Below are 14,355 nucleotides of genomic sequence, written 5' to 3'. Positions count from 1 at the left end.
TCCATTTAAAGGACACCAATTCTGTCTGTGTGAGCTCTGTCCTATTATCCCACTGCTTCTCCAAGGTCTCATCCCCTAATACTCTCACCATGGGATGGCTTAACCAAGTACCAGCTTACCATAGTAAGTGCTCAAAAAACCTTTGAGTGCATGGTTTGAAACTGAAAATCCATTGTTGTATTTCTCATTAAAATCACCTATTTTATTTCTAGAGCTTAGCACATATTTTAGCATTAGTAAAAGAAGAACTGCCTTCCTGTTACACACAATTTCTTTTTGAAGCCACCTTTTCTAACATAGCAAATATATATTTTATATGAATTTTAGACTTGGGTTATCAAGTCATATATTAATTTTTAAAATTGGATTAGTATTTATTATTTTCAGGAAAATTGCCATCCATACAATATAATGGTGCCCTGTTTAATGTACAATATATTACTCCATTCATTTAAATGTTAGGATTGAGTCCTTGGAGTTTTACAGTTTCCTTTTCTCAGTTTTGGAGTTCTTTATAGATGATCGTACAGTTTTTAATCATGGGCCTCAGTATGGACATCTCTGTGTCAGTCCATGTCTTCACAAGTTTTACTTAGTGCATCTTCTTCTGCTTCAGTCCACGTCATCATGAGTCTGTTTTGGTGTAGACACCTCTGTTTTCCTCCATGTGTTCATGGAATTATCATTTGTATGACTGTTGGTCAGAGTAGAAACTCTATTGTTACAACAAACGAGTTCTCTGATTTTGGAATGGCTTCTTAAATAGTATCTTTCTAAAATGAGCCATGTAATATAAACTACAATATGATAATAGGTTTGAGGGAAATTCTACAATAATCTTGCATTAATACATTCTAAGTTGAGGGAGAAAGTATTCAATATTTTTGATATTTTCTTTGTAGCCATCTTTAAGATAAAATCTTTCTCACATTTCAGATTAGAGGAAATGTGGGTACAGAAACTCAAGTGATTTATCACAGGTCACCATATCTAATAATAATTAAGCAGGGATTTATATCTAGTATACCTAGCCCCAAAGCCTATTACTTCCCCTCTATTCTAAATTTAATTCAGTGAGCTACTAGACTGAGCCACTGTACAGAAAAGACATATGTGTATTAGGTTGTAGCTGATTGCCAGGCCCAAACAGTCTTACTTCCACAGTCCAGAAGAGACCTGTGAAAATAGATTGCCATTCTCTTGCTCCAGAAAAACCATGCAAATCAAGAGGTTCAAATCTTTGTTTGTTTTCACTTTGAAAACATTCACAAATGTCCCAGGCTGTCAATAGTGTTCATAGCCAATGAGCTACCAGCATTTGAAAGGTATTCTGCTAACAGAGTTGTGAGTGTCATTCCTGTGACTATTATTTTATTTGTTTGTTTGTTTTTTTTTTTTAAGAGATCTGTAGAAAAATACTCAGTCCATAGAGTAGTCCAAGAATCAATACCAGTGGAGTCAGAAGCTGTGCTCAAGTCCCAACAGTGGGGCTGGACTTGTGGTCACTGACCCACAAGCAATGCTCAGGTTTTGCTATGTGCACTCAAAGTGCAGAAAGCACATGAATGTATTGGGTTAGATGCAGACTCCTAGTTGCTGAATATACCCAAGTTAACAAGACATGCACCAAACATACAGTACACATGACCACATTAACCCATGCTACACTAAGATGACCCTCACTGACAGGGAACAAAGTGTTCCTAAGCCAGAGGAGAGGACTTCACAGGAGAAAAAGATGCCCCAGTGAAAACTGCAGAAACAAAACATTTGGCACTTTATAAATTCAAATAGACGTGAAAAAAATAACTTCCGTAGGTGTTCTAAAGGTAATCTCAATGTAGAAAGGCATGGAAAGCTATTCTATTTGTTCATTGTTTGGGAGTTTTCTTCTTACCACCAGACCTATGCACATTACAATCGGTGGCTTATATGGAGGTAAAGAAAGCAAAGTAGGCTGGTCAGATGATTGAGTAGACAAAGGCGCTTCTCGATGAGCCTTACAAGCTAAGTTCAGCCCCTGGCCTCTGCTAGGTAGAAGAGATAACTGATTGCTATAGTTGTCTTCTGACATCTACATGCCTATTGTAGCACATGAGAACTCTCTTACACTCGCATGCAATAAACAAAGAAACAAAATAAAAAGTTAAGAAGTCAAAAGCACAATCAACTTGAACAAGCTAGTTAATAAAATGCATTACAGAAAAGGCATCTGAATCCATTTAAAGAGCTGAAAGGTAGAATCATAATAATATTTCAAATGATTTAAAGTAAAGATTGATCCTTATCTTTTAAAAAAGCACATAAGATAAGATGTAAATAACCAAAGTGCTTTTGAAAAAGACCTAGTAGTTTAAATCAAATATGAGTTGGAGCAATGATGGACAAATCTACTGAATATAATTTCAGAATCAGTGAATATCATTGTTAATTGACAGTTGTCATGAGTCAAAATGACTACCTCTATATGTGGAAATATGTACTTAGTTCTAGTAAATATTTTTTAATTGGGCATGATCTATTTTAATGGGCTCAGAACAAGAAAGGACATTTCAGAGAACCCCAAATGTCAACACAGTGATCAGGGGAGCACTTCAGAGAACCCCCAGGCTCTCCACAGTGATCAGGGGATGTTGAAAAATAGGGATTTCACAAGGCAATGTGTTCACTTCAGTCTCACCCTTGTAACAGCTGGAACACCCTCCAACATAAATGACAGTCCCTGTCTGTACTTACTGCTACTCCTGTCTTATAAAGGAGGTAATGCACAGTCTGCGTGACATCAGCGGCATGCATCAGGTTATGGTAAGGATTTTTGTGCTTGCTGTAACCCACTTCAAGGGCCTCCACAAATGAGACAAGTGCAGAAATGGGTATCTGAAAGAAAACAGTAAGCTTCACTCACTAAAGACAGGATTATCGTATGAGAATTACTAAGGTCCCTGCCTTGCTTAGTTTGAGGGCGGTTGTAGATGAGAGGAGGATGCCACAATGTTTCATGGTTAACAAAATTCCCTGGAAAAATTGTTTGATACTTTGAAGTCTAACACTAGGTTTCTATATGAAGAACAGTCAGTCTTACAAACTGCCAAAGAACTATACAGATTCATCTCTAAGACAATTTTTTAAAGATATAAACCAGGGGTTTGATGTGCATGTATGCAATCCTATTATTGGTGACTCCTAAAGTTCCATATTTCTTTGCCATTTATCTTTGTCATTTATTTTTTCTCCAATCCCAAGAGAGAAGGGATATTATGCAGGTTCATACAACCTTTATTCTGAGAAAAATATCCCAGCACCTATGTTTTCTTGAAGGCTTCTGATGTAGGCACAATGAAGGGCAAACAACACTGCTATAAGTTATTTATGGTCATGTAGGAAGCACATGCCTCAATAAATCCCTTAAGTAATAGATTTTTTTTTTGTCTACAGATCAACATTTGTGGATAAAACAATCTGCATTTTCCAGAGACTCATCCACATGATACATGAAGTCTGAGAAGATCAACTGGATAGAGGTTCCCTTGGCCCTGGAGATGATTTGTTCTTGTTATTTAAAGCAAAGAATTATCTGAAGCATGGGTAGCTGGGAAATACCAGTGCTTTGTCATGGATGATAAGTGAGAATTCTGTGTGAATGAGGCATGTGGTGGGGAAAGTTTATAGAAGCTGTTGAACTTACTCTGTCTCCATTGCTATCTTTCTGCTAAGACTTGTCAGTAGTGCACATATTTGTAATGAAATGAGATTGGCAGGCAGCACCTATGGGAGACTCAGCTATTACATGCACTGCTTCTAAGAAGATGGGTTATCAGTCTCTGCCTTTCGGCAAAATTCACCAGTCAGTATGCAAAGAAAAGAGACCTCCAGAAACAAGAAACTACAGTCTCACCAGAATGATATCCACAGTTGCCCATAGCAGTTTTTTTAATCTACTTAAAAGGATTTCCTTAGTCTTGACACTGAAGTCACATAAGGATGGATACATGTATGCAGTTTATCTTTTTAATGAGGTGCTGACCTTAAAACGGCTGATCAGGTCATAGCGTGTGAGTAATTCATAGAAAATGAACTTCAATGCATGATCTCCACTGGCCTCATTGAGGGAAAAGACATCAAAAGACCACGTGTCCACATCCTACAGGACAGAGGAGGGAGAAAGAACTATTAGTTTACATCACCTATGAACTACTAATTGATCCATATTGAGTGCACCTATAGGCCACACTTGCAATTAAACAGCTCAAGACTCTAACGACTCTCAGTTGCTTTCTAGTGTGGTAGATCAAGAACATTTAAAATTTAAAAATATCAAAGACCTTTATTATCTAACAGAAATATTGACAGGCATTATGGCTGGTAAAAAATGAGTAATTTGTCAAAAAATTCTTGGTTGGTATTAGTGGTTACATTGTACAGACAAGAAAATGGACAGTTACCTAATTCTCCAACGGCTTTTTGGAAGCAGATGCTTGGGACATAGATGGGAAAGGACACATATGCCTTCCACACCGAGGCCTCGTCTCAAGCTCCTTTATTCAATCCCATCAGCAGTAGCTGATGTAGTAGTCTGAGTTCAAACCAGCTAGGGCACATAGCTCATCTAAACTCTCTCCAATCTGCTAGCATCCTATGTGATGACATCCTCTGAGCCCAGAGCTGACACTGTTGACGCATTTAAAAGTGTTCAGAAGCATGTTATGATACTGAACACAAAAATGGAATGCCACTTACACTTCAATAGCTAAGCTGAAACCCAAGAGAAAACATTCATTTCATGAACAGTAAAAGGCTTTCTGGAGCCAGGAAATCTGGTAACATATTTCTCCAATTGATATAGTGCTTTGGTGAAAGAAGTAAACTTAAAAACTGGACTGGACACACATTTTATATGCCATCATGAAGTTTCTGTGTGTGAACAAATGCTGGCTGGAGAATAAATGCAAACATGATTCTGCGTGCTTTTGACCCAATAATACCAGCCACTTATGAACATAAAAAAAAAAAATGTGTGTTTAAGCCATAGTTAAATCATCAGGCATTTGGTTTTCTCATCATAGCATGGGTATTCCTGGATGTGTGCTGACTTTCTCTTGATAACCTGGACCCACAAGAGATCACAAAGACCGAAAGTCAGGGGTTGAATGGTACCTCAGGCATCAGAAAATGATGAGGAGCATGAAAGGTTCAGTGTATCCTAAGATGGCCCTGCAATCCCATCTCTGTGTTCCTGTCTCACTAACCCTTCCAGCCATCATGTTCAAGACCATTGAGGAATCTCTCATGGAAGCCAAACTTGATAAAAAGCGATCATATAAAGTTTAAAAAACATGCCAATGGATCTCAGTGGGATAGTTTCTATTTAAACTTGGTGGTAGACTCACTTCCTTTAGCAATAATTACCCTGCCATTGAAATAATTAAAGCTGTGATATGAAATGTTAATACACAGTCGTCAAATCCCCCAACTCTAGAAAAAGTGATACTTTTCCCAGTGTTATACATGACAGTCTTAATAATGTCACTGGCAACCTCTCAAGTGACCTAACTACCTACAGATGACATTTGTAAACCCAATGAATCCACTCTGCGATTCCTAGCGTACATACCTTAAGTACCCAGCGAGGATCCAGAGCATAGATGCCAAAATTTACCCACAACCTGGAGCTTTGTTGAGTGCTGTAATTTTAGTGCTGTGAGGCACAGCCAAGGTCTGAACCAAACATGAGAAAGACATTGACAGCTGCAGGAAATGGGTATGGGAGTGGGTATTCACTCAGGTCCTTCATTTCAAGGAAATCTTAACTGTTATTCTTGAATTTTGTTCTTACTCCAAGCCACTTAGGGCACTTGCTGAAAGTGCTAATGGAGGAGGCTGGAGGCCTCTGAAGGATCACACGCCTGGAATTTACATTTTAATGAGAATTCAGTTTAAGTGCTTTCAACATGCTTTCTGTTTATCAAAACTTGCCCAGGGACAATTCCAGTCAAGCTAAGAGAACATCCCAGTTAGTACAGGCTACAGGAAACTGGAAACTGCTCACTTTCTCCCATTTAAACCTTAACCCAGGGGCTGATTCCTGAGTTACAGGACACTTGTTCTTCTAAGGAACAGGTCACTCCTGTGCCTCTAGAACCCTAGCCCAAAGGCTGGAGATACAGTAATATTAGAAGCTAATATAAGTGGAGCAAATACCAAGAGTGACATGTGACCCAATCAAAATCTAGACCATCACTGTTAAGTATTATCTTACTTTGTTGGCATTTTATGCCGTGTTTGCACATTAACTGCAAAGTTAACACAACACGATACAACAGTTATTTTAGTCAACTGAATTCTCTCACTCTGAGAATTTTTCGAAACTAGAAGAAAGCAGTAGTTATTTCTATATAAACTGTATTAGCTCAGTGCAAATAACCTTTTCTCCAACAGACACAAACACAAAGAAGGAAAGGGACTCCCCCTCTGTGCTCTCCAGTCCACTTGGTAATAAAGGTGAATGTAGAGAACTAGAAAGATATTACATTGTAGAAAGGACTTGAACCTTTTGACCAACAACGGGGTCAAAGGCAAAAGCTTTGGCCTTAGGGCACACATATGCTGACACATGAAGGGCAGCCATTTGGAGGAGATGGCCTCTGCTCTGACTGCTCCAAGTGTCTTTCTCTCAGACCACATAGACTTCTCGGTTTCCTTTCCTTAAGTGTCAGATGACTGTTCGTCCACATAACAAGTTGTTCCAATTTTTACTTTTCAGTTATTCATTTTTTTTTTTTTAAAGAGAGTACAGTTTGGAAGATATACTCTCATAAACAGCCCACTGTCAGTGAATCTATCTGAGTTTGTGACAGCAGCAGAAATAATGGTTTAGACTGGTGTTTTCTAATGCTCCCAAGATTTATGTTGAATGTTTCAGTTCAATTATGAAAATCAATGCAATTTCATTGTGGGCGTTAGGAAACAGGCAGCAGGAAGTGGCTCTGCTGCTGAGCTGGGGAACTTCACTATAAACACTATACACTGATGAGTTGGCCATTAGCGCACGGGTGTGTGGCTCCTCACAGTATCCTTCCTGCTCTTAAGGTGAGTGGAGGAGAAAGAAATGAAGACAGTAGAAAGAGAGCTGTGAATCCTATAAACACAGCCAGTGGATGTCTCTGAACAAAAAGGAAAATCATGAACTAAAATCAGAACAGCCCCATGGGGCTTGCTTCTTACAAGCTATTTAAGAAGCACTCATCACTCCTCCTTCCACGAGTGGGTAATTTATCTTCTGAAAACATCATCAGATTATACTTGGTGCATGTTTCAGAGAAAGACAATACTAGAAGTCAGAATTCCACAATGCTGCTGCACAAATGGACGGGTTCTAAGTGCAGACAGCAAGTGATATCACCTAGTTAGTCCAAGACACTGTATCCTAGCCGACCCCTGGGACCTAAGTGCACCAAGAACACTTCGGACTCCTGAATCTGACTCCATATTGACTCAAGGAACACATCTGTGTTGGGCCTAGAGAAGTCAAGTACATAAGCCTGGATGGAGGTTACTGTGCAGGGTTGAGCCTGCTTAATCCAAGATCATATTTGAATGACTTCCCATGGAATGCTTGGCTCAGTGCAAGGCAGAAACCAAGGGCTCTGGGGAAAACAAACACATCTTGAAATGTTACCAAGAAAGCACCATGTGCTGGGAACACTGTGTTCAAGCCTCAGCTCTAATCTCTGATTAACTCTGTATTTATTTTTCTTAAAATTTCTGGGTCTTGGTTGTGTATTTTTGGTTTTGGTTTGGTTTGGTTTGGTTTTGGTTTGGTTTGGCATTAATCTTACAAAATAAGCTTGGAGCAGGTAATCAAATACTGATATGATACAACCAACAAGTTTCTTCCTAAGCTTAGACAGTTTTGCTGTAATGCACCTGATATGTGGCTACTGCTACATGAATCTCATCATGGATGATCACTGTGTAAAACTAAAATCCACACAGAGTTTAATTTAGAAGAAAAAACTAGGAGGTTAAAGACTAAGAACACAGTAGTACTGTTAGAATATATTAAAAAATGAAAGATTAAGGTAAGAATGGCAGAAAATGGCAGAAATGAAACTATTTTTTTCCTAAGGACAAATATAACTGTATTATTTATTTATTGTTTATTATGTATGTATTTATTTCCACTTACCCATAAGCCTTCCCATCTGTCTTACCTTCAATGCGTCGATTACAGCTGGTGGATAGCTCAACCCAACCATGTTTGATGTCCGTCTGTACATTCTGGCAAAGTTGGAGGATAAAATATAATGTGACAGCTTACAATGAATGGTTGTATCCATAATGACAAGTGATAAACACCCAGGGAATCTGGTGACCCAAGGAACTTGAAATTCCAAACTTACTCAAGTATCCTCAGTGAAGAGTTCAAAAGAAATAAAAGCAACCTCCAACATGCTAGCCACTGGAAACAAAGTTAATTAAGTTGATGTACCCCATATTAAACACTAAATTACTAGAATGACCATGTGACCTAGCAGTAGTGGCTACAGGACAGCAGGAGTAGGGCACAGCATTGTTTTCCATGATGAACAAAGAACCAGTATACAAGTCCCAGCAGAAATGCTTGTCTCCAGAACCTCTAGAACAAGCAAGGAAAGGTCCCAGGTAAATTTCCAAAATCACCACTGTAGGGTTTCAAAAATGTGTAACTGTGTAATAGGGACTGGTAGAAGAAATTATTCTATTTCTTGTAGGGAACAATTCAGCATCAAAAAGCTAAAAAACTATGTCTCATGGAACTCAGAGCCCTTCAGTAAACTGTTTTCCCTGAGTCGGCAACCTCAGTGTGCTACTGGTCTATTCCAATGCTAGCTATATATTTGAAAAAAAAAATGTGTATTGGGTGACTTCTGACTTTAAATATGAAGCTGAACTTAATCTAAATCTTAAGATGGGAATTTTAAACAAAGGGAAAAACTTGTCCTAATGATGTCATGGGGATTTAAATATCAGCTTCTACTCAGAAATTTGAATTTTCATAATGTTATCAAAATTACATTATAGTCTGTGGGAGGGGATACCATGAGCGGGGTAACATTTGGGATGTAACAGTCATAAGACCTAGTATTCTTATTGTTTTGGCCTTTGTGTAATAATGAGTTTCACCTTTACCTCTCCACAAATATCCCAGCTTGCACTGCATGGACAATGCTCTTGAACCTGGGCTTCTCGTCGCTTCTCCTAAGCATCATTCCCATCTGCCGTGTGAAGGTGGAGGCCAGCCAATCCCGAACTTCAGAAGGCACAGCATCTGACTGAATGTCACTAAGCTCATCTTCTGTATCCAGCAGTCGCCTGGAAATAAAAAAACACAATCAAGGCACTGAGACCAAATCTAAATCTGAATCTAGAATTTTCTGTTTGAAATAGTTGCCTTTCTCCACCCATCTGAAATGCAGATACAAAAACACAATATAAGACTGGACACAGACACACACACATAGACACACACACACACTGAGAGAGAAAGAGAGAGATATGGAGAGATGGAGGGAGGAAGGGAGGAGAGGGAGAGAGAGAAGAAAGAAAGAAAGAGAGAGAGGAAAGTGGCATACAGTATTGCTTTGTAATGGTTGATTATAATGATGGGTCTCTTCTGACTGAATGAATCTAGTCTGTCCTCCAAAACACAAGCATAAAAAAGTGTAAAAAGCTAAGACCCAATCAGTGATAGTATTGGGAGAAATCCCTAAAGGTGAAAACTATTGCACAAACCACAGCAACCAAGTACATTGAAGCAATGACTTTAAATGATAACAATGAATGCCCATTTAATTCAGTAGGATATAATAAACATAAATTTTTACATTCAAGAGAACTTTCCCAAACAATGCAATTCTGCATCTGAGCCCAGTGACATAAGCCATTTGTAAATAGATTGTTCTGAATTGCCTAACTTCTTCAGATGTCAGAGCACTAGAAAGGAACAAAGTGGTTATAATAGAACCAATAAAAGATGAATGTCATCTATTTAAGCCTTACTGAAAATAAGCAGTTAAAGCGGACATCAATATAACAGTGCTTTTTATTGTTCTTTGTTTAGATGTATTCATTTGAGTAAAGGGCAAAAAACTGTGGTATCAAATTCCTAAAATTAGTAATGAATTGTATCCTTAAAAAAAACCCAATAACTTGTAAAGTCTAATGAAATTCTTTCAGATTGGAGTTTAGTGAAGACATCACAAATAGTGAGGAGCCTGCCGGACTAGAGAGAGTTTCACATTTGACATTTTCACAGTTTCCAAAAGGAAAGTGGTTTTATTTCTTTCAGAATCAATTTCAGTGCCTACAACTGCTATAGTACTTATGTAATTTAAGTGGAAATGTTTGCTGAAAGAGAGATAGTGGGAATTGGATCACTCTGGGACCCTCCAGTTGCTAATGCAGAGGGTGGATTCAAACACACATTTGAGCTTGATGTGGTGCATATAGACACCACAGCGGGACTCTACAGCAGGGAAAACCTTGCCAGGCTTTAAGAACTGCCTTGTCTACACATATCATTTTGAAATCCCAGTCATCTGCACAGTAAGTTCTGTTAGTCCTCTCATAGTTGAGGGAAGGATAGTTCCAGTTCTTTCCTATTTGTTTGTTGACACTAATGTTTCAGAATCAGAGATCTGAACTACATCCAGACCTGCCATGGGAGAGAGCTGTGGGAGAGTGACAGGATGGGATGGGACTGTTTGACAGAAAATGTAGCATTAGTTTCTTAGCATCGTTTCTAACTTACCTTGTCTCATCAATATATACAGATTCAAGCACTGTGGCTGCATATTCCAGATTCTTCTTAAGATCTACCACAGATGCCTCTCCTCGCTCTAATTGCTTGACCAAAGACCGTAACCTACAGGGGACAAGGTAACATCATTAGAATAAAGGAATCAAAGAATAATTCTAAAACTAGGATGACACATGTTTTATAGTCTTTGATATTGTTTTTCACTCCTATATATCTGAAATTTTGAAAGTAACAGTGATAAAAGAACAATTTATGAAACAATTTATGAAATAACAAAATAAGAATGAAAATGTTCTCTAGCTAGGCCCTGACCACAACCAACATTTTCTAGTATTTATTCATGGTTATGAAGGTTCTAAATTACCAACAATTTTCTTCTTCTCAGATATGTCTCTTTTAGTCTCTAATATGATAGAGGGCAGTCTGAACCTCACCAAACACCATAGGACATCTCTGAGACTCTCTCTGTTGTGAAGGCACTTTTCTCAGTGGTGGCCACAAAGAACCATAGCCCCACAGTTTCCAGATGTTTCAAGACTCATGGGAAGGTATAGTTTCACTATAGCCACAGATAGCCATGGGAAACAGATGCAAGTAAATTATGTTAGTAGACAGATAGAATACACCTAAGAAGAAGAGTATTAATGTAGCTATCAAAACTGAGGTTGGTTGGTAAACTGAGGATTCTATATGGTCCAAGAGAAATAAAGAAACACATTCTCCTTACATTAAAAATCACCGGGAGAGAGAAGAGCAGTGTGGGTAATGGCAATAAGATACCTGCAGGTAATCAAAGCAGAATAACGAACGGAAGCTATGGTGGCAAGCACCTCTTCAGGATATTTGACAGCCAATGGTACGAGCACAGACGCTACAGACTTGAATGTCAAAGGTAGATTTGAGTTTTGCTTCACAAAGTGTCTACTCTGCACATCAGGTAAGCTAGGCAATGCCTCTGAGGATTATAAAATATAGCACCACACAACAAAGCTTGGAATTTGATAAGATCAAATGACAGTTATAATATAGATAGACTATGAAATTCTTGGTAATTCTGTATAATGCTCTTTAATATAACTACTGTCACTATTGTTAGTCAAAAGTTCTGGTCCTCACAGGTAACAAGACAAGAAAATTCTTCCTGGGACAATAAAGATCACTGTCATCTGTCTGTTGTATATGGGTTTATGCAGTCTGCCCCATCTGTCTAATAACAAAGCATCCACAAGTTTGCATTAGCAACGCAGAATAGGTGGATTACTTGACAAAGTTTGCCCTTGAATCTGGAAACTTGCATTTGGCTATTCCAACACTCTAGTACTTGGCAACTTGCACACTATTATTCTCTGGATATTTATAAAATTTTTGAGAAAATAAATTTCTACATTGACTCTGAAAAGGGTGCAAAATAATTGGTTCTCCAAGTATTAAGTCTCCCAAGAATTTCAATAGTGTAGAATACAGATTAGATTTAATTGAGGGTAGTCTCTACTGTGCTGACTGGTAATGTCCAACATCCAGAGATAAGTCTGGGGAAGTCCCTATGGGTCTGAAGAAAACCATTAGCATGTCTAGTTACACTTGTGGGAAGCACTAGGAAGGACCCTGGACAGTTAGAACAAGACAAGATGTCGGCATGGGATGCTGCCTATCATTCACACTCAGGGAACATCCTGTCAACCAAGGAACACAGAGATTTCCTCAAGGAGCCTAGCTACTTTTTTTTTTTCTAAGATTAGCCACTCTTAAGCAAAATACACTCCCAGATAAGCCTGCTTCCGATGCTGATGCTGATTCTCTCTCGGGAGCTCAAACATGGAGAAGCTGTTTGAGCTCCCAGCTGGAAAAGTAAATTGAGAAAAATAGTCAAACTTTAAAAACATTTTGCCTTGCCTTGGAGATTCTACCAGAAATTCAGTATAAATGTTTTGTTAGGACCCATCTAATCCTTAAAACCTAAGAGCAAGGGATAAAAGTGGGAAAAATGAGAACTGTGACTAATAAAATAAAACCAGAAGGTGCCACCTTCTAGAAAGGGTTCCCAGGGGATTAAATAGAAGCAGCTATAATCAAAATAAAAATGTTTGTAGACAAGCAAGTGAGAACAGATCAAGTAAAACCAGACCAAAAAATGAAAAGAAAAATATCCAGCATACACAATTATACTTTTTTATTCTAACAAATAAGAAAAAAAAGAGAACTGGGAGAGGTTTGAGAAAAGAAAAGATATTGCTTTAAAAGTAGCAAAAATTCAGGGCTGGAGAAACGTCTCAGTGGTTAAAAGCACTGGTTGTTCTCAGCACCCACATGGCAGCTCACAACCGCCTGTACCTCTGGTTCCAGGGAATCCAACACCTTCACACTGACATGGATGCAGACAAAATATCAATGTGAATAAAATAAAACAAAAAGGAGAGGAAAATAATTAATAATGATAATAATGATAACAAGGTGTAGTAGCAAAAATTCAACCTGGCTTTAGGCTTCTACCCCGTCACACACCAGAAAGCAATTTCACAGTAGCATTAATTTTTTTGAGGACAATGTGGTACAATCGAAGACATTCATATGTTTGTGTAGAAGGATTGTTGTGCATTTGTGTGAAAGAGTGCAAAAGTGGTAATTCATACACTTTCCAGAAAAGAGAAACAAACAGCTTTAAGGCGCACTCTGGAAAGTGCTCTGCAACATAGTTCAATGGCTCCTGGATGCATGCAGGACCTGGATTTAAGTACAAACTTAACCAAGCAGAGAGCTTCTTTAGAACTGACCACTGAAACAGAAGCTCCAAACAGGATAATGGAACAGAAAGTGAGCAATGGGAAACCAGCCCCCATTTCTATCATAAGCACCACGTGTGTGACCCTTGCAAGCTAACACCTTCTAATCAGAAGAAAACTGAAATGACTGTCAGAGAGACTGTGGCTTATTCCACTATGTTCAACTACTCTTGTTTCCAGGAAAGCTCATTATCAAGAGATCCAGGTAGTGAGGAGCCTCTGGTTGCCTTGCCATAGAAAATATAGAAAACTTTGGCCTTAGCCCAAGTCACACTTCACCCGAGAGAGAAAGGAACACTCAGAATCTTCCAGAGCAGGCACACTCCACAGCATAAGAAGCCCCAAGATTCTGCATCTCAGTCAGCAGGAAGTCAGCAACGCAGGAGACCAATAATGCAGAGAAGAATTCACACACAATGTACTTCTAGAACTCGAAAATGTACAAATATTTATATCTTCCTGTTTTCTAGCTCCTGAGCTAGGTTGAAGATGTATCCTGGCACAGAACATAGGATCCTGGCACGAACCCCTAGTTTGGACAAAATCATTCATCTGACATTCACCTCTCTTGGTATAAAGATGATAAACAATCCAAGCAAAGTCAGTCAGCAACGAAGCTTTGCTGATGGCACACAGAATACAGAGGAGAAGCTTGCTGCCAAGGGGGCATCTGCCAGGAACTCAAGAAAGTTCAGGGAAGTTAACTGATGTTAGAAAGTGGCGTATAGAGAGAAAGGGAATGGAAAAGAAACAAAACATGACAACAGAAAAGACAAT

The 14,355-nt window shown here is 38.7% G+C and overlaps 1 protein-coding gene across 7 annotated transcripts in view; it reads right to left on the bottom strand.

The window, feature by feature from the left end:
- The window catches only part of Pde1c (phosphodiesterase 1C), a 500,617-nt gene that overhangs the window by 89,458 nt on the left and 396,804 nt on the right, over window positions 1-14,355 (bottom strand). For all 7 annotated transcript variants that reach the window (XR_013103999.1, XR_013104000.1, XM_076913296.1 and 4 more), the window contains 5 exons: window positions 10,790-10,903; window positions 9,169-9,351; window positions 8,211-8,277; window positions 4,025-4,141; window positions 2,737-2,877 (listed from right to left, as the gene is read on the bottom strand). Coding sequence is in view for 5 of the 7 variants with exons in the window: in XM_076913296.1 (XP_076769411.1) it covers window positions 2,737-2,877; window positions 4,025-4,141; window positions 8,211-8,277; window positions 9,169-9,351; window positions 10,790-10,903 (622 nt within the window). In the remaining 2 variants the exon portion in view is untranslated. The remainder of the gene's footprint in view (window positions 1-2,736; window positions 2,878-4,024; window positions 4,142-8,210; window positions 8,278-9,168; window positions 9,352-10,789; window positions 10,904-14,355) is intronic.

Source organism: Arvicanthis niloticus, chromosome 15 (genome assembly GCF_011762505.2).
Source record: "Arvicanthis niloticus isolate mArvNil1 chromosome 15, mArvNil1.pat.X, whole genome shotgun sequence".
NCBI lineage: Eukaryota > Metazoa > Chordata > Mammalia > Rodentia > Muridae > Arvicanthis > Arvicanthis niloticus.
Note: the sequence above shows the minus strand (reverse complement) of the source record. Positions and strands in the feature narration are given on the sequence as shown.